Genomic DNA, 25,046 nt, shown 5'->3' with positions numbered 1-25,046 from the left:
GGTACGGGAGCTTGCTTTGCCATCATACCCATGAAGCGAGAGTGGCCAAGACTCAACCCTGGTTTGGTTTGTGAAAGATAATGGGAAAGAAATGGAAACAGAAATAAGGAAGGTGTAGGTTAGATACTTTTAGACACGTTTTCCAGGAGTGGACTCTGAAACAGACAACTAAATAGAGTCATGCAATGTCTGACAGAATGAGATCGGGCTAAAATAAATCAAACGTCCCCAAATTGTCATCCAGTGCTTCCTCTGGGATACATTCAGAGGGAAAAATCCAGTTTGCTCTGCATCACGTGAACCAGACAGAATTCCCACTGTACCCCCCGTCCCTTGCACCTCTCCTACCGTTGTGTAAGCCTGGCTCTGCCCCAAACACACAGCTCTACTTCTGCTGTTTTATCTTACATTTTCCAGTGATCTCAAACAGTGTTTTTCCAACTACTCATGAGGATGAACATATTATTCTCCAATCTATAAGAGACTGACATACTTTTCTGAAATGGAAAAACAGAACTACCGAGGCATTAAATTAAAAGTACATATAAAACCCAAGCCTACTACTCATGTGCTTAGATACTGCAGCAGTATCTCATGGCTCTGATAGTGTCTAGGCACTTCATATCCATTTTTATACTTGTCACAGATCAGCAACAAGTGCATCACCGAGCCACTGCTGGTCCAGGGATCTCACATCGAGGAGCAGATACTGGGCAACAGCATTAGGTCAAAGGCTTGGAAAAGACTTGGGATTAAAACTGTCCACGCAGAGGCCAAGTAAGATTAAGAACCAAGGAGACAACCCAGTCTGTAATGTGACACTGATAAATGCACCCATCCAGCCAGCTGGTGCATGTAAAGCTGTGCCTTCCTAGGAAGTTAACTTTTGTATGCTGTTCCCAGGCCTCGTTTGTAACAGATGCCATTTACCTACAATGAGGGGACTCATTACCTGTCAACAGGACTTATTAAGCAGATTAAATCATGGTGGTCCCTTTAATTCACTCCAACTAACTCTACATCAATTTAAATCTGATTCTATTTTGTTTTTCTAAGTACACAACTCCTTTCCACTTCTAGGCCTCTGGAGAGCTGAGCCCCTTTAAAAAGCCACGGGACTGTGAAAGAGGGGAAGAAAAAGCAGCAATCAGAATTTTCGTGTTTTGTCTGGTTTCTGATCTTACGTGTTTAAATGCTGACTTTAGACTCTCATCACTTACACCTTGTGAGTCTGTGGAGGGAACGTGCTTGAAATGATAGTCACAGAAACAACTTTGTGGAACTGTTACTCATCAACGGTGTTTTCTACGCGTTGTACCATCATCTTTACCATATCACTATTCTCATTTTCAGTATGGAGAAAAACGAGGCTCAGGGGAAATAAACAAATGACTCATGTCGCAGCCAGTTGGTGAGTGGGAGAACCAGGACAGAAACCCTCACTGTTTTCTGTGTGATCACGGCCAGCAATTAACTTGGAGAAAGAGCAAAGCAGCCCCTCCCGGCCAGCAACTGGCCTGGCACCACCAGGGAGGCCTCCCGCTGTGAGAAATTGGCTGGCATCCAGAGCCAGGCCTTGGCACACTCCCGTGGCACATAAACAACCTCACAGGGCACCAATATCAGACAAGGTCACTCTGTGACTACAAGAAAACAGGGCTGGGAGACCATTACTACTTCGTAAGCTTGTTCAAGCACAGGCTAAGGCAAGGTTCTTGTGCAAACGACAAAAATATCAAACTTCTCCTGGATAATATGAACAACGACTGATTTTTGAAAACCAATTACAGCTTCAGTCTTCTATCATCGCTCTGTCCTTCTAGATAAGATTTACAAAGAAATAGCCTCACTTCTTGACAGCAGCATTTAATCTACAACAATCTTTTTGCTTCCTTGAAACTTCTCCCAAATCAGCGGACACAACCAAAAATCCTGTCATAAGTCATCCTGGACACCTCTGTACTGAGACAGCCCCGTGGCTTCCAGGGTGGATTCCTTCCGGGGCCATAAACAATCAGCCTCACTTATTCGACTCCAAATAGGTGCACCGTGGTCTTTGGCTGGAAAGCGTTAACATTTCCCAAACCAAAGAATGGGAGAGTGGTGTCATTAATGGAAATGCTTACAACTGCAGGTAGTAGGAGAGGCTAAGCTTATACACCAGAATATCCTCTCTCCCTCCCTTCCTCCTCTGGCCCAAATCACAGAAATATGCGACATACAACAGGGGAAAAACGGTTTCTATCTGCTTCCCTATATATAAAATCTTCCAGTGCCCATATTAAATTGCTACAGAAACATTCTAACAGTTTAGCTGCTATGACCTTCACCTAAGACCATCCCAAGTATCCCTGGGGCCATATGTATCACACATGCAAATGGCCAGGCCACTGCTCAACTGGTCACTGGAGGGTTTTGCCTATTTTCCAATGTCTTTCAGCACTCAGGACGTTCTAGAAATGTCTACATTCACTAACCTTTGTCACTAACCATAATTAAGGACCCAGAACCCCACACAGATCTTGTCAAGATGGAAACATAGAGGTCATCGGTGCCCATGATTTCTGGGGAGAGCAGAGGCGCGCAGTGTAATTTACAGACTGCAGACGGGGAAGCAAACCAAAAGGGCGGCTCCACTGCCGGAGGCACCGGACCGCAAACGCCCAGGAAGTGGAAAATGCACAAACATGTCACACACAGGCAAGACTACCTGTCCAGGCTCTGCCCGTGCCGGCTGGAGGCTCACGCATGGGCCAGATCTCAACTCTCAGGTAAAAGCTGCAGGAGGAATATTCAAATCATAGCAAAAACCCTCAAATTTGACAACTGAGACTTTGTTTCCAGTAGCAAATAAAAATATGTAACTATTGTTCATTCGGGCTTTGATGTTATCTGAAGGGTTTCTGCTTTGACATCTATCAAGGTGACAAAAACCGAAAATGTTTTGTGTTACAAGGGATTATCTAGGACTGTTAACATGTCTTATGATATAGGCTAATATAAAATCTCATATTTCAAAAACAATTTAGGCTGACATAATATTTTTGAATAATTCCAAATGATACTGTGTAACACTGAACTTCACATTAAAATTTTAGCCTAATAATTCAACATACGCATGCTGGTGTTTTACCCACACAATTTAATTTTCATTCCATTGTAAAAGGTATAAAAATTTTGAGTTTTTTGAAGTGTTAAGATTAGTCTTTTATATCTCTAGAGCCTAAGAATAATTAAGCCATTCTTTTTTTAAACTGTATTAATATAAAGAGAACAATTTCATATGTTTCATAGATACCATTCTAAGGAGACAAGTAGATTTCCCTACACCCTCCTCTCCCTCCCCCTATCCCCCTCCTTCCTTCCCTCCGTGTTACGTTAACTTTTGCAAAGACTAACTTTCCAACCACTCTATACTCACAGGCTTAGTTCACCACTAACCGTAACATTCAACAAGTAAAAAGTAGGAAGACCACAGTTCTCCGGGAATATAAGCAAAGGCTAAATACAACAATCATAGCACAAAATATCTGTTTCCCATTTCTGTATTTTTTTGTGTGTTGTATATTAACTGCCATGTATCACAGAAAATGATATTTGTCTTTTTGGGACTGGCTTATTTCAGTAACGCAATGGTTTCCAGTTGTATCTACTTTGTTGCAGAAGAAAAGAGGTCATTCTTTTTTAATGGCTGGGTAGTATTCCCTAGTGTGTTCCATAGTATCCCATAGTAGTATTCCATAATAGTATTTCACACTAGTAGTACTCCATAGTAGTATTCCGTACCACATTACTATAATTTATAATAATAAAGATATCATATTATATCTACCTGTCAGTACTACCTGGTTATCTTTAGAGTGACTGTAATACATTCTGACAACTGATGTAATTATTGGACCCTGGATGAGTGAAACACAAGTGGAGTATCTTCCCCTGGTGGAAAAAAACTGACCATTTACCCAAATACCCTTCAGTGCACTGAAATGAGTAAAAGTAATACTTTAAAAGGAACTGGAAAAACAGGACTAGAGAGAGTTGGTATGTATAGGCTAACTTATTTGAAGCATAATAATTTTGCTATATTGGCATTCGTATTTAGTCTACTCTTATAAAAGGCTATGGAGATAATCCCAAAAAGTCGAATGATGTCATAATGGATTATATTGTACATGGGCCTAAACATTCATTTAGAGACTTTTAAATCACTCAAGGTGTTCCATTCAGACTTACACCTAGTAATTTATTAACTATACATGCCTGTAAAGTGCTTAGAAATGAACTAGCTCCACGGGGCTCACTCCAGTGGCACTGTACTCAAGCAGTTTCTCTAAGACGTTGAAAATTAGGCTATGAATGTAACCACTTCAGAGGACGTCAAATACATCACAATAAACTACACAGTAATGGCAAGCTTACATTTTTAGGCCCTCATTTTAGGAGCCGATTAATAATTAATATGACACAGATTAATTTATTTCTTTTTGTGAAGCCTGCAAATCCACCACATTTTGAGCAAGGCATGCACAGTACCTCTGAAAATTATAATTAACATTGAACTTCAGCTCCACATTGAAGCGGCAGTGATACACGAACAACAGCAGGAAGATGAGAAGAAAGGGCATGCATGGTGCCATTTGTATACCTGTTTTTCTTTTAGGCAGCTTCGAACTGTGTGCTGATTTTTTTTTTCTCTCTGAGACATCTTCTGGGAATTTTGGTCCCAGCTAATGCATAGCAGTAGTACAAGGGCATCTTTCAATTAAAAGATCATTTGTTAAATTAATGCAGCAATTTACGGCAGTGTGACCTCCGGGTTGTTGCTGGGGCTGGATGCTATTCTATACAAGTAAAAACGTGATGGAGGTCCCTTGTAGAAAACTGTGTAAGTTTAATGAAAAGACAAAAATATCTCTCTCAAAGCACCGACCTAGATTGGACATTAATTTTCCAGTCACTCATATAGGCATCCTAATTATCTTACTGCTAATCAGTAAAACGATACCGTATTGCCTAGAAGTGGAGAGAACCCTACTTGGCGTCCGAATGTAGAGCTCTGTAGAAAGAAGTTCTGCATCCCCTCCCCGAGACGTATCCAACCATTTACAAAATAATCAGTAAGCAGAGTTAATTTGACCGAACACTGAACTTTCACATTATGGATTAATATAGAGGTATGGATGATCCCAGGGAAGACCTCACTCCTCCTCGCACAGACCAAGCCAGAAAACACCTGTGCTTGACAAAGTCTTGTTTTCTGTAGAAGGACATCCAGTTCACTTTTTGATCTTTTTCCATTTTTTTCCAAAGACCTATTTCCTCATTTATAACAAAAAATGATACTTATGTTGATTTATCTGAAGTGGGAGGAAGTCACAGAAGGAAATTTCTATTGCCTCACAACTGTTATTTTGGTTAATAAGAACCGCTAATGTTGGGATTAAATGTAAAAGGAAATTGGAACCGAATTCCTCTAAGGAAGACTACTGATAATCTTATTAACTCAAGCATTCATTCTTTAAACAAATATTAATTTTTTGGTTATACACAAAATCTTCAGAGAAGGGACACAGATAATAAAATCGTTCAAACCCGTATGCTTTGCCTGCAGGAGGACATTTATTACCTGCTGTGATGTCACTGGGTAATTTTCCGGGCTGCTGGAGCTCCAGCTTCAGTTTCCCATCACTGAGAACGAGGAGGAGACCCCCGGAAACCAGCTCCAGTTCGCTGAAGAGCAGAAGCCCTGCCTTATTCCAGGTTCGAAATTGAAAAGTAACAGAAACCTCATCCTCTCTGGACGAGCCTGGCAGGGCTAAGTAACTCCTGGAGCTCAGAAAAGTCACAGGCATAGACTGCGGTTGTGAACAGGAAAAAGACACATTGCCCTGAAAAGAGAGAGAGAGGGAGGGAGAAAGAGAGAGAGCTTTCAGGACGCCATTCTCGTCATATTCATAGCAGCATTTGAAATATTCACAAAGTCTCCTGATCCATCTCATATTATCCTCGAGTTAAACAATAACACAATCCTATCTATGTGGAAATCCACTCTTGCCACTTATCCTAAAGGTTCCTCAACCTTCTTCTCTGGTCTTCTCCCCACTTCTCACTTTTAATATAGACTCGAAGTCAATGAAATCAGTCTCGCTGAGAAGAATACATGTTGGAAAGGAAACACAAACATGTGGCTGTATTGTAATTCTGCTGAAAGGGAATTCGCTTTTGTTGTAAGCAAACATCTCGTTCCAATGAATGACATCCTCAAGGCCATCAAGGGAAAGCAATCATCAGACGATCAAGCCTACTGCCTTAATCCATTTACTGCTACTACGACTGAATGCCACAGAACAGAAGTTTATTTAGCTCCCAGTTAGGAACACGGGAAGTTCAAGTGCATGGCAATGGCGTCTGGTGAGCCATTGCTGCGCCATAACACAGAGGGGGGGACCCCAGGGCAAGACAGCACAAGGGTGCTAACCTGGGCCTCTCTCCCCACTTCTTATAAAGCCACTAACACCATCATTATGGGGACCCCACAAATGTCCTCAACTAACTTTTAAAAACCACCTCTCAAAGGCCCCACCACTTATAACTACCATGACATATTAATTTGGGGATTAATTTGCAATTAGTTAAAATGAAAACTAGTTTATTGTTAAGCATCACTGGGATAGCTGCCTGCAACCCTACAAGCAGCAAACCCCATTGCCAATGAAGAGTGTACACTCCTTGCATGAGCAGTTTCTAGGTGCTCATTGAATGAATGAAACAAACACATCCATGTATCTACAATATTTTTATTTTCGTTTAAAATCATTTTTTTCCTTTTTATTAAAGGAAAACTATTTATAAGTCATGCTGGATATTCTATCAACACCATCAATTTTTACAAAGTGTTAGGAGTGAAATACTTTATAAACAATAAAAAATCTCGCAAAGAGCTCTGGGATTTGCTGACTCAACCTGAATTTCAATTTATATGGATTGAATTTTAAGCAATGAAAGAAATGCTTTCAAATCAGGACTGTCTGCTGATTATTACCAAACTGACAACGCTGGACCCGCATTTCCCAAATTGCCCTGCCTTATCCCTGTCTGTCTGTCTGTCTCTCTCTCTCTCAGTAAAAAGGAAGCCTGGGTGATATATGACAATCAGAAGTACAAGATGAGCCATTTGCTCCAAAGTGCTCCCGTGATCCGGCCCAACAAGGTTGGTCACAGAGGTGCTGGTGTGTTCTTGCTAGTCCTTGCCCTCCACGGTCACCTGCTGACTCTCCCAACAGCTGACCATTTGGGCCTATGGGAGCCATGATTCTCAAAGGCCCCCTCCATAGCTTCCTCTACAGGCTGAAAACAGCCCACACACCGCGACACGCCCAAGCATACCATTGCCGCCTGCTGAGCTGCTGACGACTCTGATCTTCGGCAGTCTCCTGCCAGGCCTAAGACCCAAGTCCTAAAACGCATCCCATGTTCATAACTCCCATATCCCTGACACTTCCCTGGCTGACCTTGATCAAGGCAGCCAGCTTAAAATTCTGCTGCATTTCCATGGAATGCGAATGCAACACAAGGTGACCAACGTTACTCTTTGCACAGATCGGCAGATGCAACGTGCTAACAGCCTATGCATTTCCTTTACTTGTCATGAATGACCATGGCAAAATACGAGTTTTTCAAATGTCTGTCTAATGTACGTGGATGTTATTTCATTCCAGAAACTCTGTATGCTCATTTAGTGAGTTTGTCAGGGAAAATCTTATTAAGGAAATCATAGAGCAACAGAAATTGGTCTCCTGGGAGTAATACCATCCAACTAAATTAAAACATCAACTGTAAAAAAAAAAAGAAAAATAAACCCTGCTTTAGTTCACATAAAAATAAGATACTACGGCCTGTGAATTATGGTTCCTTTAGAGAGAACTAATCCCTTTTATGCATATTGCCAATCAGATAAAACATTTAAATTTGAATAATCTCTAAAACATCATTTCAAATGAGAAGCTAACATGAAGCAATGCTATTGTGTGAAACAGAGGCATAGTTTTTTTCTCCCTTTTACTTTTACTTTTTTAAAATTTATTTGAAAGACAGAGTTACAAAGAAAGGTAGAGACAGAGAGAGGTCTTCCATCTGATGGCACACTCTCCGAATGACCACAACGGCCAGAGTTGTGCTGATCTAAAGCCAGGAGCCAGGAGCTTCTTCCAGGTCTCCCATGCAGTTGCAGGAGGCCAAGGACTTGGGCCATCTTCTACTGCTTTCTCAGGCCATAGCAGAGAGCTGGATTGAAAGAGGAGCAGCCAGGACACGAACTGGCACCCATATGGCATGCCAGCACTGCAGACCAAGGCTTTAACCTGCTGTACCACAGCACCAGCCCCTAATTTATTTTTTAAAAATCTCTCGATGAACAACAATTGTATTTATGGAGTAAGGGGAGACATTTCAATATATGCATACAACATGTATTGATCAAATCAAGATGATTAACATTGCCCTCTTGGCCATTATCGTATGTTTGCAGCCTTGAAACTCATCTCTTGTATTTGCTCAGAAAATACATCATAGATTATGGTGAACTACAGTCACCCTACCACACTGCATAGCGCTGAGAACTTATTCCTTCTACCTAACTCTGATTTGGTCACCGCGCCACCATGTCTATTGCAGTGCTAGGCACAAGATGCGTAGGCTTACGCATCCCCACGTGTGAAGATGCTTACCGTGGTGAGGATCTGTGGGTTTTGCTGCTTGGCCAAATCAATGATATCCACTCCGTTATAATAAAGATTTTCTAAACATCCATGGAAATTTTTTTGTGGGAATGACACTGATTTTCCAGGTGCTGGAATCCCTCCAAAGCTGATCTTAGAAAGAAAAATGGCATCAATAATACTGTTTAGTGGTTTTCTAATAATCTGCTTAAATAATTATGACTAGCAACTATGACTGTAATCATCACCCAGAACTCGATTTTCAGCACCCTAAGCTGAAAGAAAATGAAGATACAGATTCTAAAACAAACACATGCATTCCATTTTCATTTACACTGGAACTTGGCTATTCCTCCAAGTTGTTCATCACACCTGGTTTTGACACTTATAGGCTGATGAAGAAAAATAAATAGATCTTTACATTCAAGGTAAGAACATGATCTGTTTAATAATGCACACAATTATAATGACTTTTTTATTATATATATACTTCTTGTACCTAATAAGATGTGTGCATTTGAGTCAGTTGTTAGTGACTTCATTAACCAACGTGTTTATTGCTACATTCTCTGTATGATCTACACTGCTCAGGGGTACCCTACAGCACAGGGAAGTACTATATTTACTTGTGGTGACGTGATCTCTTTGTGAAGGCAATTTCCTTACATGTGACATTCTGTGACTGCACATTTCAGGTAAAAAAGACCATCTCCAAAACATCTATAATATAATAACTTAATATACTGGGGGCAAGATGAAACCTTGAACATTCTCTGCTCATTCCTGCTATTGTGAGTTTGGACACCTTGGACATGCTCCACCAGCTCTGTGATTTACTGTAAAAGCTGGGTTCTCTAGAAAATACTTTATTTGAGATAGCTCAGCTGCATGCGTATCCTAAAATCCGTAGTAATTGGAATGTAACCATCACACCTCATTATCAAGGTCCAGGTAAGTGAATTCCCCCTGTGCGTGGAAGCGGTGCCTGTGCTCATCCACGGTGAGGTTGACCTGTTGGCCCACACGCTGGATGAGCACAGAATGCCAGTGCTGATCATCTAGCAGGCTGCCCAGGGTGAGACTGATCGGGCTGTGGGCAGAGGGCAGTCTCGCTTCACCTTTGAAGAGAAAAAAGTAACAGCATCATTACTCCCAGAACAAGGGGGAAAAAAGTTTCCCTTAGTGAATCAGAGTCTCATAATAATCGCGTCTTCCTGCCATGCACTCCATCCCAATACCGCAATGGATTTACCTGAAGTCTGAATATAATAGTCTCTCAACCTTGCTGTGATGTTTCCACTGTTAATTCTTTTTATTATTATTACCCATTGCCTGCTCATCTTCTATGTAAATTTTATCTTTGCTACAATCTCATTATTTTTACTACCTCAATATTTTTCAATGACCCATCCCTTTCTTTATGACATTAGGAAATAGCTACATAGTTCTACCAGCGTTGTGGAAAAAAACACTAAATGAGAGGCTTGTGGGATTTGCAAAATATGAACCATTTTCACATGACAGAGTGATATTCACATACACGCAAGACCTCAAATCTGAGGATAAGGCACTTCAAGTGTTAAAAGCTAAGCCATAAAAGCATAAAGTTACCCAAGTGACATCAGAAGAATAGATTTCCAAGCAACTCACAGAAAAAGAGCTTTACCTGAATTAATAAGGAAAAAGAGCTTTCCTCCTCTCAATTCCAGCGTGAGGTGATCTCCACTCGGCCCTTCCCTGTGGAGTAGAATCCCATCACTCTGCATGGTTTTAAATTTCAAAGAAATAATATCTTTCATGGGACTCAGGGATTTTTGATCAAATCGGTAGAGAAGGGAACTTTTCCCATCCAGATCAACCACCTCTGATCCTAGAGACAAAGATAAGAACAGTCATGCTAAGGATACACATAATGTCCAGGAAAGCACTTTTCATGTACATAGATAGAGAGCACGATCGTGTGTAGTCACTCACACACATCTGCAGCTCAGCTCTGGGCTGGTCCTAACAAGGGAAGACATGACCATCAGATGTCTAACAAAACCTTGGATGGATTCAAGTCCAGCTTTCACTACCCTGGACACAAAATTCGTGTTCTAGAAACACATTTGAAAATGTACTTCTAGCTCTTTTATATTATTAGAGGCTATTTTTTGGCTCTTTGAAATGGTTTTAATTATTTTAAGAAACCCAAAGAGGGGAATACATCAACCCAAAGATTTCAAAGATATCAAGAACACAAGAGAAAAAGCCTTAAAATAGAGACTTGACAAAATGATGAGAGCCGAGGAAGTCTTTCATCCCACATAATAAACACTCAAGTTGCCTTATTCCCTAGAGATATACTATCAACAGACTCACACGGCATGTTAGCCACGCAGTCATACATCAAACGTTCTTCAATTATCTGCTAATAGAAATTGGTATTGATTAATCATCTACTAGTTATTCACACCTATATCTTTTTTTATTTTTATGTGTAACTATTTTTTTTAACTTTATTTAATGAATATAAATTTCCAAAGTACAGCTTATGGATTACAATGGCTTTTCCCCCCGTAACTTCCCTCCCACCCGCAACCCTCTCCTTTCCCTCTCCCTCCCCCCTTCCATTCACATCAAGATTCATTTTCAATTCTCTTTATATACAGAATATCTTTAACCATTTTTCTCATGCCATCAGAGAAATCAGAGTAACGATTATAATTAACATTTATAAAACCACCATGCCTATTCATGATCAACTCTTCAATGATACTCTTGACATGTTGAAACTAAATTTTCATTGGCTCCAGAAAAAAGTGCTTTTTTAAAGAATATTTATTTGAAAGGCAGAGAGGAAGGGAGAGGAAAGGTAAGAGAGAGAGAGAGAGAGAGAGAGAGAGAGAGAGAGAGAATCTTCCATCCTCTCATTCACTCCCCAAATTGCTGCGACAGCTGGAGCTGGGCCAGGCTAAAGCTTGGAGCCTGGAACTCCATCCAGGTCTCCAGTGTGGCTGGCAGGGACCCAAGCCTGTGGGCCATCTTCTGCTGCTTCCTCAGGCTCCTTAGGCGGGAGTTGAATCGGAAGTGGAGCCTCCAAAGTCTAACTGGCATTCACATGGCAGTGGCTTAACCCACTGTGCCATCTATTAACCCAAAAAAGTGGTTCTAATGTCTTGAAATTCTTTCATATACATGTTATATGCAAGAGATCCACACAAATACACATACTTGCCACAGAGTCATAAAATGCCACTTCAAGCACCTATAACTGACCATTGTGTTTTGTCTCATTTTATTATTTTCATGGTTAAGTGACAGTATTTAAAGCAATGCTATTTTTTGTCTTCTCAAGGGCATTGTTGAAAAGACACTGGCTTAATGCTACTGTAAGGTCTATTCTGCTGCATTTAAGATGGTGACATGGACATGTTTTTTAGCTTTCTGACAATGTCTTACCTACTCATTGTCAAGATCACTCTTATTCAGCTCATCTGAAAATGGTGTCATGTTATACCAGTAACATAACAGTACATCTGTCAAAATCGGTTGCACCTTGAACAAGAGACATGCAAAAGAACTTATAATACTCACAAATCCTAGAAGTATCTTCTATTTTTCACAAATCAAAAATTTTTCAAGGCGATTATCCTTGAGAGTGTATTTATGTAATAAATGAAGGGGTTAGGAGAAACCAATAAGATATAAACCTATTTTTCAACTGGAAAGCTGAGTTCTTCCAGTCAACAAAATGACATTACAGCTTACTCATCTTGTTGCATTTGACAAAATTATTATAGCTATTTGTATGCCCAAATGTGCATTTCATTCAGATCATCCATCATATTTTGTGAACCATTTCTATCCACAACCCCTCAAAATTTCTTTCAACTATTTTATGAAGCTAACTTTTGAAATTTCAAAGGTTTGATTTTTTTCACATCTTGCTAATGTGCTTATAAAGAATTCACTCACCAAGTGCACATGAATAAACATTGCATTCTGCAGAAAGAATAATGTTAACGGAACAATTATTCCTTGTTATATAGCTGGATGAATGTGCATGGTAAAAACATAACTCTGTCAAATACAAATAATGTGTTCTATGATTATTATATTATAATAAATTAAGAAAAATTCCAATAAGACAGACTTTAAATGCTGACATATTTGGAGCAATGCAGTTATCTCTGAGTTAATGTATCGCTTAAAGGCAACCATCTTAGTAATGATTTTATTTTAGATAAATACTATTTTTGGAATTAGCTACCATGAGATTTTTTCCCATAAAAGGCTTAGCCTACGTTACTGTAGCCTACTATTTCTTTCTCTCTTTTTTCACACTGCTGTTATTATTACATTGTAATGGACATATTCATCTTCCATGGCACCTAAATCTTTTGTGTCTGGGATATTTCCACCAGCAAAACGGGGTAGTGAAGAACATATCAAACAGCTGATGCCTCAAGCAATGGTATTCTGTTTCATCTCTTAAACTGAAGTCACTTCCCGTTTTCTCCAGCTCTTACCTACTCTCTGCTTACATCCCATGGATGCAATTATGCAATCCAATGATGTTTTCAATACAATTTTATTTAGGCCAACATGTTTGAAGCACCATGCTGGATGCTAGAATAAAAGAGTATTCAACACAAATAGGAAGCCACTCCTCACCATGCTTACATTTGGGGTGGACAGATGGTATATAATAAGGGAACAAATAAATCCATGAATCTATTAGAGACTGTAACAGGTGTTCTAATCAAGAGCAACCGAAGACTATGGTCATTCGAGGTAGCTGGGAAAGGTCTCCAAGTCTAGAAACTTGAGGCTGAGGTTGACTGCAAGGAATAATCTTGTCACTCACTGCAGACTTTAAGTCCTAGAACTTGTCCCCACAAACTAGGAAAACTCTTAGAGTATTGGACTTAAAAAAACCTGGACATTCTCCCAACACTATCCCATTCAACCGTCATGAAAGAAAGCTCTGTGGATAGCTGAGGAATGACAATGACAGGAAATAAGAAGTAGCAGTAAAGTCACCTCCCTTGGAAAAACTGAGCCTGAAAGGAAGAAAGCACGGAAAAGGGAAAATCAGCACCCTGGCTGCATTCTCAGCCTGGATTTCATGTGCATTTATACAGTGTCCTTCAGAGGAAAAACGCTAAGTGAAACTCGGAATGTGAGTAAATCATCAGGAAAACTTCAGGTAACATATACGCAAGATATAAAGGTGGATTCTCATCAAATGAAAGCATTCTGGAGGATTATTAGTGTCATTTTGGTAGTATATCTATTTATAATAACACCTTTTGAATGTCACTTTAATAATGTTATTTACAAAAAATGCATCTAATTAAAAATGATTTTAAACTATAATCACAAAATGCTGACCTATGATGTATGCCATTAAGGTTATAAAATCTGGAACTAAATGAAAACAAAATAATGTTTTGCAATAGAGATGAAGAGCATTTGGGTTATATAGGTAACAGCTATATCTTGTTCTCCAAGGGCTACTAATTGGAGAGGAAGATGTATAACCTGCCTTGAAAATAATCTTACTATTGTTAAGAAAAACTGGGAAAACCTGAAATAAAGCAAAGGAATAATTTTGTATCACTGTAATACTTGAGCATTTTCTAACAGGCCTGCCTAAAAACCATTCAATTCTAGATGAATTAATAAATGTTTTATTTTACTATTTGTTACTGATGAGAGCCAGGTTCTGTAAAGTTATATATTAGCTTTTAGATTTTTGCCAATAGAAATATAAATTACTTCTGTTTGATAGAAAACATGAAATTCTTCCAAAACAATGTGGAGTGAATGGAAGATCTCTCTTCATTGTCTCTTTCTCTCTCTTTCAAATAAAAAAAATATAAGTAGATAGAAATTTGGGAGCAGGCATTGAGGTATGGCAGGTTAAGCTACTGCTTGGGACACCCACATCCCACGTTGGAGTGCCTGGGGCCAAGCTCTGCTTCCACTCCCTATATCTTCCTGCTCATGGGCACCCTAGGAGACAGCAGGTGATGGCTCATGGCATTGGGTCCCTGCTACCCACATGGGAGACCCAAATGAAGCTCCTGGCCCCTGGCTGCAGCCTGGCCCAGCCCTAGCTGTTGTGGGCACTCAGGGAGTGAACCAACAAATGGAAGATCTCTCTCTCCTCTTCTCCCTCTTTCCTACCCCAACTTTCAAATAAATAAATAAATTTTTAAAAACCATGGAAATTGTGTATTATGTAAAAAATATATGCACAGATTTCAAAAATTTTTACACCAAAAGAAATACCTTTTAATTTCATTTTTCCAAGAGCTTTTTGAAATACCCTTGTATAGCCTCAAAGGTCATAGTTTTATTGCCCTGTTGGACATTGACTACTTGTGTGCTTGCCTAACAAAATCATTCCATCATTCTTCCTAGATCCTTGTATATATTGTCTCTCTTGAATTTTCTTTGAACTAACATTAGCATCCTTGTGATTCATTCATTTATAAATCAAATGATTTTATATGTGTTTACTCTGTATTTGAATGAGAGTTGTATTTTCAAAAATTTTCCTTCAACATTACTCATAAAAAAAGTACATTTGGGCTATGTGCCATTGATCAGGAAAGCAATAGTTTAAGTCCTAGCCATCACTGGTCATGTTCAGGGTTAATTTAACTTTGCTGTTCCACAAAGATCTCCGAATTTTCTAACTACTAAAACAGCATGGCCAACACAGATAAATTCTCACAACAGAAGCATTGCAGGATCATTCACAATAATTTATCTTTATACTGAAATCAATCTGTAAAAATATCCAGATTTTTTAAAAACATTAATCTACTCCAACATTTATTTGTTTATAAACACTAAATTATGGCTCTAAATTAACATTAATGATTATTGGTAAATATACTTATTCCTTTCAATTGTCAAACACTTTTTGGAAAGAATCTTTTCTACATGGTTGATTTGCATAAATATTAGAAAATTGGCTATAGGAAAAGTGAGAAACACAAAGTTAACAAAATTTATAACAGTGGAAGACCTACAGCACAAAAAAATAGAAGACTTTTACTCAACTAAAAGGAAATATGATTTTTCTACTTACAAGTTTGTTCATTAATAGGCTTATTATCTGGGATTGTATTTTTGATGATTGCGCTATTATCTACCACGGATGATATGGCTGTATCATGCACTGGCTCACCATGAGAAGGACATGAACTCTAATTTTCTAGTAACAAACTGCAAATTATTCTGAACATTCACCCCCGAGTTAGCCATCGGTACTAACGTCTATTACTGCTCAGCCTGGTAACTAAGGCAACGAGCCTTCAAGGTTCGGATGCTCACTACACCTTGTGCAACTGGATTCATTTCCCGTAGTTGCTCTAACAAGGAACCACAAACACCTTCCCTTAGAATATCACAAAGCTGCCACCTTGTGATTCTGGAATTCAGAATTCCTAACACCAAGGTGTGGGCAAGGATTGCTTCACTTTTGAAACCCCTAGGAAATTATCCCTTCCTTTGCCTTGTCCACCTCCCAAGACCACTGTGTTTCTTGGCTTTTGGCTCCTCCTCCTATGTATGAGATGAGTATCCCAGCATCTTCAGATTCTCTCTCTCCCTCTCACTTCCGCTTTGACATACCCTGATCCTCATACTCACGTCTCACAGGGTCCCTGTAATGACACCGGGTCCACCTGGATAAACAACAATAATCTTTCCATTGCAAGATCCTTAGCTCAATCACCTTTCCCGGGTGCAAGTTCACATGTTGCAGGGACTAGGGTTTTGGAAGGGCCGTATTCCCTGGCTGACAGGAAGGACTTCATCTCTTCACCCCTGCTTCCTCATCTCCAACAGGAGAATGCTAGGAGCACACTCTTCACGGGAGGATCCTGTGACTGTTTATACCTGCAGAACTTCTGGAAGTTGGCAGGTGATCGGCGATCAACAAACGTTAACAACTAGTAATACTCCTGTTGTTATCTGTGAGTAAAACATCGGGCAAGAAAAGGGGTATAGCAAAAGCAGTTTAATACATGCAGTTGGAGTATTTGCAGTTATTAAAAAAAAAAATCAGTGTCTGAAGTGGACGAGAAACACTTAATTATCCAGGTCACAGCCAGGCGCGGCAAGAACAATTTCCAGGCGTCTGTGGGTTCTGTGGGTTTTCTCCGTCAGCTCCTGTCTGAGCCACGACCACAGCAGTCGTGGGCGACTGAAGCCTCCTCAGTGAACGCTTCCATCTCTAATCTTCTCATCTAGGACAAGGACCAAGGAGAGGAGAGACTTGCAAAGACCACAGTGCCTACTCTCCTCTCTCGTTCTCCCTGTGACCACGGATACAGCCGGCTTGATTTACGTGGTTTAGAAATGCAATCTTCCATGGGATTAAAAGCTCCCCAACAGCAAACACGCAGGGAGTTGCAGGAGGTGTAGCACTGCTGGGATGGGTAGAGGTGTTCTGCCATCCTTCAAGCCTTCTGTCAACACAGTGGAAGACACAGCGATGCTTAAAAACGAAGAACACTTCTGTGCTTACAGTCTACTGAGGAAGACACGCATCCCTGAGACGCGATCATTCATGCCTCCGTTGGAGCTTCTCTTTGGTATCAGGACGAGACCCGAATGCTTCTAGGATGTGCAGAGGAGATGGTGAGCCTCACCCTCTGGAAAGGATGGGCTGCATTGTAGCAATGCTTCACCTCCTTGAGCAATAAAGTGTTTTTCTGCCACTGTACATGTCACACGCAGCCCGTTCCTCATTCTCATCCATTCCACTGGTTCTTCTCATCTTTGTGCCCATGCACCCTTGCTCCAGAACTTTGAGGTTTCTCAGACTTATGAGGGGTTGTTGCTTATACAGGAGGTCTTCAAGAAGTTCATAGAAAATTCATAGGATGAAAAAAATGCATGCACTCCAAAAATGTTTGGCATGAAAATAAACTTTACCTTTTAATTTCATTTTCCATGAACCCTGAAGTACCCTCATATAAACAGTGTCCTCCCCACTCCTCAAGCAGATTTCTAAAAAAATTAAATAATACCGAGAGTATGGCTTTTTAAATTGAGCTCCATGGCCCAGCCATATCAGGATCGACCAAGAAGAATGGTTTGGGTCTCTGTGAATATTCAGTATCCTAGGCTCTGCCTGACCTCCATCAAATGAGAACCCTGGGAATTCTAACCTGCAACCCGGGAACAGATGTCTCTGAGCAATACTGAGGCAATGACAGCATAAGGGATACTCAACCAGAAGCTTACAGAAACCTATTCCCTGAACATTAATACTTCACTGCCCAATGAACTGTGCCCTGGACAATGAATATGCTTTATTTATTTATACTTAGTGGTACCTGCTGAAAGTTGTGCAGGTGGTGATTTACCCCTAAAAAACATTTCTGGGATGAAGTGATCGAGTGACTTAAATCACGAATCACAGCACACTGATGGGGCTACGTGACTGCAAAGCCTTCAAAAAGGAAAACTGGAATACAAAATGCGTAAGGTGGTACGCTAATCATTAAACAATTAAGTTTCTTTGAAAGCCATGAATAGGTTCTTCATCTCTTAATTCCTTGAAAATCACCCCTAAAATAGAAATTTTAAAAAAAGTGCTACCTCCAAAGACCAAAGAAAGAAATAACACAGGTCATTCATCAGCTGGATAAAAGAGGTATAGACCAAACTCTTCTTGGTTAAACATGAAGTAAGCCTTAAACACAGATCACGGTTTCTTTATTTGAAAATTATTACACACGAATTGCTAAACAGAGGTCCAATTTTGACTTCTAAGGAACGTAAATCAGACTGAGTGCTGTTAAACTATTGTATAGAGAAATATCGAAGCACCAGCATGATGTATAGGCACTCGAGATCCGCATTACTGAACTGGGTTTTTAAAGCAATGGAGAGGCGAGACCAAGCACTCAAGAAATCAACAGGAAATGGGTTGTACTATTTTTGCATGGTAACATAAACGAACACAGAATGATTTAAGGGTCTCTTAAGTTTAAGACAACTAAAAGGAACACAATACAAAGGAAGGAGGCACAGAATCAGGTATTGTATATAACCACAGGGAAAAGGTGACTTCACTGTCATGGTTTTAAATAGTCTGAGTTAAGGGCAGTACCAACATGCCAGGAGTTTATGGGAACAAATACCATCACAACCACTTAAATATCAATCTAAATTAACCTTCAAGTGGACTCAAAATTAATAACTTCTACTATGTCAAGGACTCTTGAATGCATCGTTGGAGGTTGTAAGCGTTATTTCTGCCTCTAATATTTATTTCTGACTGTTGCAGCATCACCAAAGTCACTTAAATGCTGACTCTCAGTTCCTTTATTTGGAATAAGTAGAAAACAGTTCCAGTTCTCATACTAGACAAAGATGCTGGGGGGATCAAATGGAAGTTTCCAAATGCCTCTACGTTCATTATTTTGTATGCGATTATTATCGTTTTAATGAGAACAACATTTGAAATCTCATGTGCTCATCTCAGAGATCTCTCCCATGAACCAACTGCTGCTGAGTCTAAAAATTTTATACATTGATCTGTTATTCAGTTTTCACCAGGGCTGATAAGAATTTTTTCTTAAATCATTGATGTGACAACAGTTATTGACTACTGACTGCGCCAAGTGCAACAGTGGGAGCAGCCACTGCAACGTGAAGTCTTCTGTCCCCATAGATCCTCCAGCCTAAAGGAAAAGACACCAGGCAAATAATCCCATGTCTATAGCTCTATCTATAAATGCAAAGTGACACGTGAAAGAAAAGAACAGGGTTATAGGAGAGTTTTGAACAGAGAAATTCAAATTGGGCTGGCCGTCAGGGAGAACATCTCCATGGAGGTATAACAAGCTGAATAGGGGAGGCTCCATATGTAAGCAGAGGTCAAGAAAGGAGGAGGAAGTGGGAAGAAGGGATGGGAATTGGAGAAGATGGGAACAGTGGGGAGGGTGGGAAGGACTGTGGAGGGATGAAGAGTGATGGCAGGAACCAAACAGAAGTGCCCCTAGGGGTTGACCTATAGGCAGATCTCCTTGACCACAGGGAGGTTTGGCTCCAGGACTTAAGACATTTTGAATGTGGTTTTGTCCTTAGCCTTAGGATATAACAATTGGACCGAAGGTGGGGTCTTTCCTCCTAAAACAATGTGTTTGTGCTGTTTCAGTTGAAAATGTGAGAACCCAAGGAGCTTCACAAAATCTAATCTGAACTCCAAAGGTGAGCTCAGCACCAGGCAGGTGCTAAATCCTTTACAACTTTAACCTCTCTGGCAGCATTCCCTTGGGTTCATTGGTATCTCATCTTGGGCATTCGAAGCTCAGAAATCAGCCAAGGATTTGAGGGGAATGTCCATCAGGAACTCGGGCTTCCCCTTCTGACCTCCTTGTCTTGAAAGTCCCCTCCTCGGCCAACAGCTGCTCTGGCAACCTTGACCTCTGTACTCTCGCATCCCAGACTAATGAAACCTGCCTACCTTCGGCTTGTTCTTTGCAAAGAGCCCGTTAGAGATTACGTCTTTTCTTTCAAAAATCAAGTGCTCTCAAGTTTTCTATTTGTTGGAGTTGAACTTCAGAGCTCTGAAGTAGGTTTTTTAATATATTTCACCCAGAACTAGCTATGTGCTACTAATGCAACTCATACTGAAAAGAAAATTCTCTCACTTTTGTGAATCCTGGTAGTGATTCTGACCTGTTCTTTTATGTAGGGTTGAAAAATGGACATGTTCTATTACCACTTTTGACTTATTCTTTGAAATATTTCTTTAAGGAGAAACTTCCTCTCTTATATGGTTATTCTGGAGTAAATATTGTGTAAGAAAAGTACAGTGAATGCCTGATGTTTTTCCTTCATTTATTAGTTACACAAATCGGATCCTTAATGTCTCTCATAGGTGACCAATGGAATTTTTTTGTCATCATGAACCTACTCACTTAAAATATTTAATGTTTCAAAAATTGTATTGAGTTTCTTTTGAACTTCTATTTTTGGGCAGTAAAACCTTTCTCAACAGTCCCTAAATTCATTTGACATGATCTTGATGGAGTTCCATAGTTTCCTTATTTTCTAGTATTATAATAGCTAAACTTATTTTAATTTTAATAGAGCTCCACTTATCATTGAATTAAAATCTTAAGACCATAAGCTTTGCAAATAATTGGAGAATTTATCCTCTTTGATTTTAGACTGACCAGAATCTATCTTCTTTCTAAACTCTGACATAAAATAGGATTCCTCAGTCACAGAATTAGCTGATAAATAATGTGAGAGTCGTGATATACCTAATTCACCTTGGTTAAGCCTTTAGCAGTTACCCTGTGGCCGTTCCCCCAATAAACAGGCATTGAATTCAATTATAACTATTCTTTACAGGAAATCTAACAAATTTACTGCTTTAATTTTTCCCCTAGTCAGACATGCAGCATGAGAGATCAACATCCTGAATACTCAGAAAACTATTACCCACCCCTCATTCAGTGTCCCGCACCAGGCGAATGGTTGTGCTTCTTATGTTACTTTTTTATATTTCCTATTTACATTTTTTCTAAATGGAAATCTACTGGTAACAATGTATAGTCCAGCTTTCACTATCTTTACATTATAAAATATGTACTCTTCCTTTTTAATCAATTAACCTGAAAAGTATTTGAAAGGTAGCACAAGAGAGAGAGACAGACAGAGATATCTTCCACTTGCTGGTTTACTCCCCAGATGCCTGAATCAGTCTGGGCTGGGCCAGACCAAAGCCAAGAACTGCATCAGGGTATACCACGTTGGTGTCAGGGACCCAATTACTTAAGCTGGATGAAAGGGGTATATGCCTCCGGAGTACACATTAGCAGGGAGCTGCATTGTAAGTGGAGGCATGACTTGATCTCAGCACTTGGATATGGGATGGAGGCGATCTAAGTGGGTGACTTAGCCTTCTGCACCACCATGCCTGCCCCTATGTTTCTAATTTTAAATAGTTGACATGAGTCTTATAATTACTGACTTATGTTTCATTTACTAAATATATCACACAAGTTTGTCTAAAGCGTCTGTGTTTAAGCACTTATATACAATAGTTTAACCCTTGTAAACATTTATTCTTATTTAGTCTTCTCACTCGGTTCTGTCTGTGCCCCATGCCTGATCTTTAACGTGTTGACTTTGCCGCTAAGATGATGGAGAAAGCTATCCAGAGGCTCACCAAGCTTGCCTGTATTCATCCGTTCATCTACCTACAAGATGAATAGCAGAAAGAGAACATGTAAGCAGATCATAAGAAAAGCTGCCCTACGACTGGGTGAAAACATCCCCTGATGTGATCATGAGGTATGGTGGAGGGCGTCAGAAAATCGATTTCTAGGCTGAGGACAGAGAATGAATAAAAGAATGATCTATGTAGAGGAATGAAGGCTGGATTTGTGACAACTGCTGGAGGCATTATGCAAAGTCACCAGGTTCAGAAAATCATGAAATCATGGCACACCAAAATCAGCCCAGCGTGGCCAGAGAGTTGGACATTCCTCGTGCTCTGTGGGAGTGGGGAGGAGAAGACCATCAATTACAAAATGAGGATGCTTACACAAGCAATGCAGAAAAGGAGTTTAGCATCCACACTAAGGACAATGGACTCAGTAGTTCACCCACAACTGAAGAACAGCGTGCTCACGTGGTTTACCTGGGGTTTCCGAAGGACAACTCGGGTACACTCACTTTCCCCAAGTGGGTTCCCTTCCCCTGCCTCAGTTCACCATTTTCTTCTTCGGGACGTTTAGTACAGCTGTGCCCCTTCATCATCAAAGGTTTCCTTTCCTTTCCCTTGTTCTTTCTTCCACCAGTTATTTCCTTCCATACATCTCCTGTCCAGATCTATAAACATGTTCACGGTTGCTATGGCCAAGAAATCTGAAATTTATACTTTCCCTTTGATCCCATAAAATTTAGCTTCTACTTCTCTCATTACTCAGAAAACAACTTCAAGTTTACTGACATAAAAGTAGAACATGCCCTTTGATATGGATTTTCCATTCACTTGATGTTCTTTCATAACAAGTTATTGCTCTAACTCGTTGGGGTACAGGGCAGTAAAATTATGTGTGGGTCTCACAATAGCCATTTTCCCTACAATAATCACAGGACGAGCGTGCATCTGCAGCTTCAGCAAACACATGTATTAGGCACAAGGGGACTTCGTGTAAAAATGTTTAGACTACCTGAAACAATAAAAAGGACTTGTTTTAATAGTGGTAGAAATGCATTCCCATTTTTCAACACATGAGTAGTTGTTCAAACCAAGCACTTCATAGTTTTATTATTAACAGTGATACAATAAGTGGAACACTCCATGATTTACTGAGCTTAATAATATTTATATAGGTTTTAATTCTTCACCTTCAAGCCAAGGGCTTGAAATTCCAACATTCCATATTTCACAGACACTTGCACTCTACAAGTCAACAATGGCATTAATTCTCTCTCCTTTTCCTTTCCAAAATCTATTTATTCTCCATGTCCTTTCCCAGCCAATGATACAACCTTCCAGATAGTTTTTCAAATCTGATACTTCAGCGTCTGCTCACACGCAATGACCAAGCTTTCCTGATTCGAAATCCACAGTATATTTCACTCTGCCTACTCTCTTCTGTAGGGATTGCTCTCCTCTAGTTTGGGGGTCCCCTGTCACTGACACAAACCAGAGCAGAAGCCCCCTGAGGAAGTACTGCCTCCAGATTGAACCCTCCACAGTAAGCCTCCTAACTGCCTCTAGATTCAACTCTCCAACTTCCACCCACCCATTTTAGTCTAAGTGACCACACTAAAACACAAACTCCCCATCCCAGCATCCTTACTCCTGTGCCTGACTGGGGCTCTCCGATTCTCCTATTCAGCTGTCTTCCTAACCTACCATGTGAAAATAGCTCAACTGATTTAAAAATCTACTACAATACATATTTGAATACTACTATCACTTTATCCATGATACCCTGCACTCATGCTATGCTATCTTGCACTTAGCTTGTACAGTACTTCTGATATTTCTTTTGTCCATGTTTCTTTATATATATGTATTACCTTAGAATTTATCTAATAATTATCTTTTAGCAAGTGCCAATAAATGCATAAAAGGTTAATACATGCTTCATTCATGCACTTGTCAAGAGCCTTGGCTTTGGAAAGTGATGGATCTGAATTAAATCCTACATCTAACTTAGCTTGTATAACTTTGGACAAAGCTCCCAGTTTCTCTACGGTTACTTTCCTTTCATTTCAGGAACTGTGAAGCACTCAGATGTACACACACCTGAGCAAATGGCTCTGGCAAAGCTCACCCTAGAGTTGTATTAACTTGGTGCAGATTGGAAGGCCCAGGCAGAAGAGAACGGCAGGCTCTGTGCAACCCTCGGGCTTTCCTCAACCTCAAGACAGGTCCCCTCTGATGAGCATGGAGGAGTGACCTGCAGTTGTGAACCAGGAGAGAGACCATGGCCACCTCTCTTTGTCCAGGAGAATGTCCTTGCATGTCTGCAGAAAACCCAAGGTGATCTTGGGTCTGTGCTACCCCATTGAGTTGCAGACAACATCTTGCAGCAGGAGGCTTCTGCTAACAGCACATGCAACCTCTCGTTTGGAAGGTGGAGAACACCAGTATTCCCAGCTCTTTCTGAGTTAGGCAACCCTGAACAAGCTATTTAGAGCATCCAGTATACAATTCTGCTTGTCTCTTACTCCTGCATTAAATGTTGGGTTTCCTATGTCTAACTGACTGTGTTGTTAGAACTAAGTCAGAAACTTCCAATAAAAAATAGTTTCTGGGACTGGCATTGTGGCATAACATGTGAGGCTACTGCTTGCAAACCTAGCATCCCAAGAATATGGGCACTGGCTGCTCCACTTCTGAACCAGCTCCCTGCTAATGCACCTGGGAAAGCAGCAGAAGATGGCCCAAGTGCTTGGGCTCCTGAACTCATGGGAGAAACCCAGAGGAAGGTCCCTCCTGGCTTCAGCCTAGTGTGCAGCCATTTGAGGCATGAACCCATGGATGGAAGATCTCTGTGCCTCTCTCTGTCTCTCTTTGTATGTCTCTCTCTTTCTCTGAGTCTCTATGTCTCTGTAACTCTGACTTTCAAATAAATAAATAAATAAACTTAAAAAGAATAGTTTCTGATACATAGATTACTATGTGTTCAATAAATGTTGCTAATATAATATCTAATATTTTTAAAGATTTATTTATTTATTTATTTGAAAGAATGACAGAGAGGGAGAAACAGGGACAGAGAGACAGAGGGACAGAAAAAGGGAGGGAAGGTGGGAGAGAAAGTCTTCCATCCACTG

General features: G+C 40.2%; 1 protein-coding gene across 1 annotated transcript in view; it reads right to left on the bottom strand.

The window, feature by feature from the left end:
* The window catches only part of CNTNAP4 (contactin associated protein family member 4), a 300,407-nt gene that overhangs the window by 104,347 nt on the left and 171,014 nt on the right, over positions 1-25,046 (bottom strand). Inside the window, exons 5-8 of the mRNA XM_070062759.2 lie at positions 10,384-10,587; positions 9,651-9,835; positions 8,727-8,870; positions 5,627-5,888 (exon numbers count right to left, since the gene is read on the bottom strand). Of these exons, the coding sequence (XP_069918860.2) occupies positions 5,627-5,888; positions 8,727-8,870; positions 9,651-9,835; positions 10,384-10,587 (795 nt within the window). The remainder of the gene's footprint in view (positions 1-5,626; positions 5,889-8,726; positions 8,871-9,650; positions 9,836-10,383; positions 10,588-25,046) is intronic.

Source organism: Oryctolagus cuniculus, chromosome 18 (genome assembly GCF_051225735.1).
Source record: "Oryctolagus cuniculus isolate XC-2025 breed Fujian yellow rabbit chromosome 18, ASM5122573v1, whole genome shotgun sequence".
In the NCBI taxonomy this organism is placed as follows: Eukaryota; Metazoa; Chordata; class Mammalia; order Lagomorpha; family Leporidae; genus Oryctolagus; species Oryctolagus cuniculus.
The sequence above is the reverse complement of the archived record's forward strand: the minus strand, read 5'-3'. Positions and strand labels throughout refer to the sequence as shown.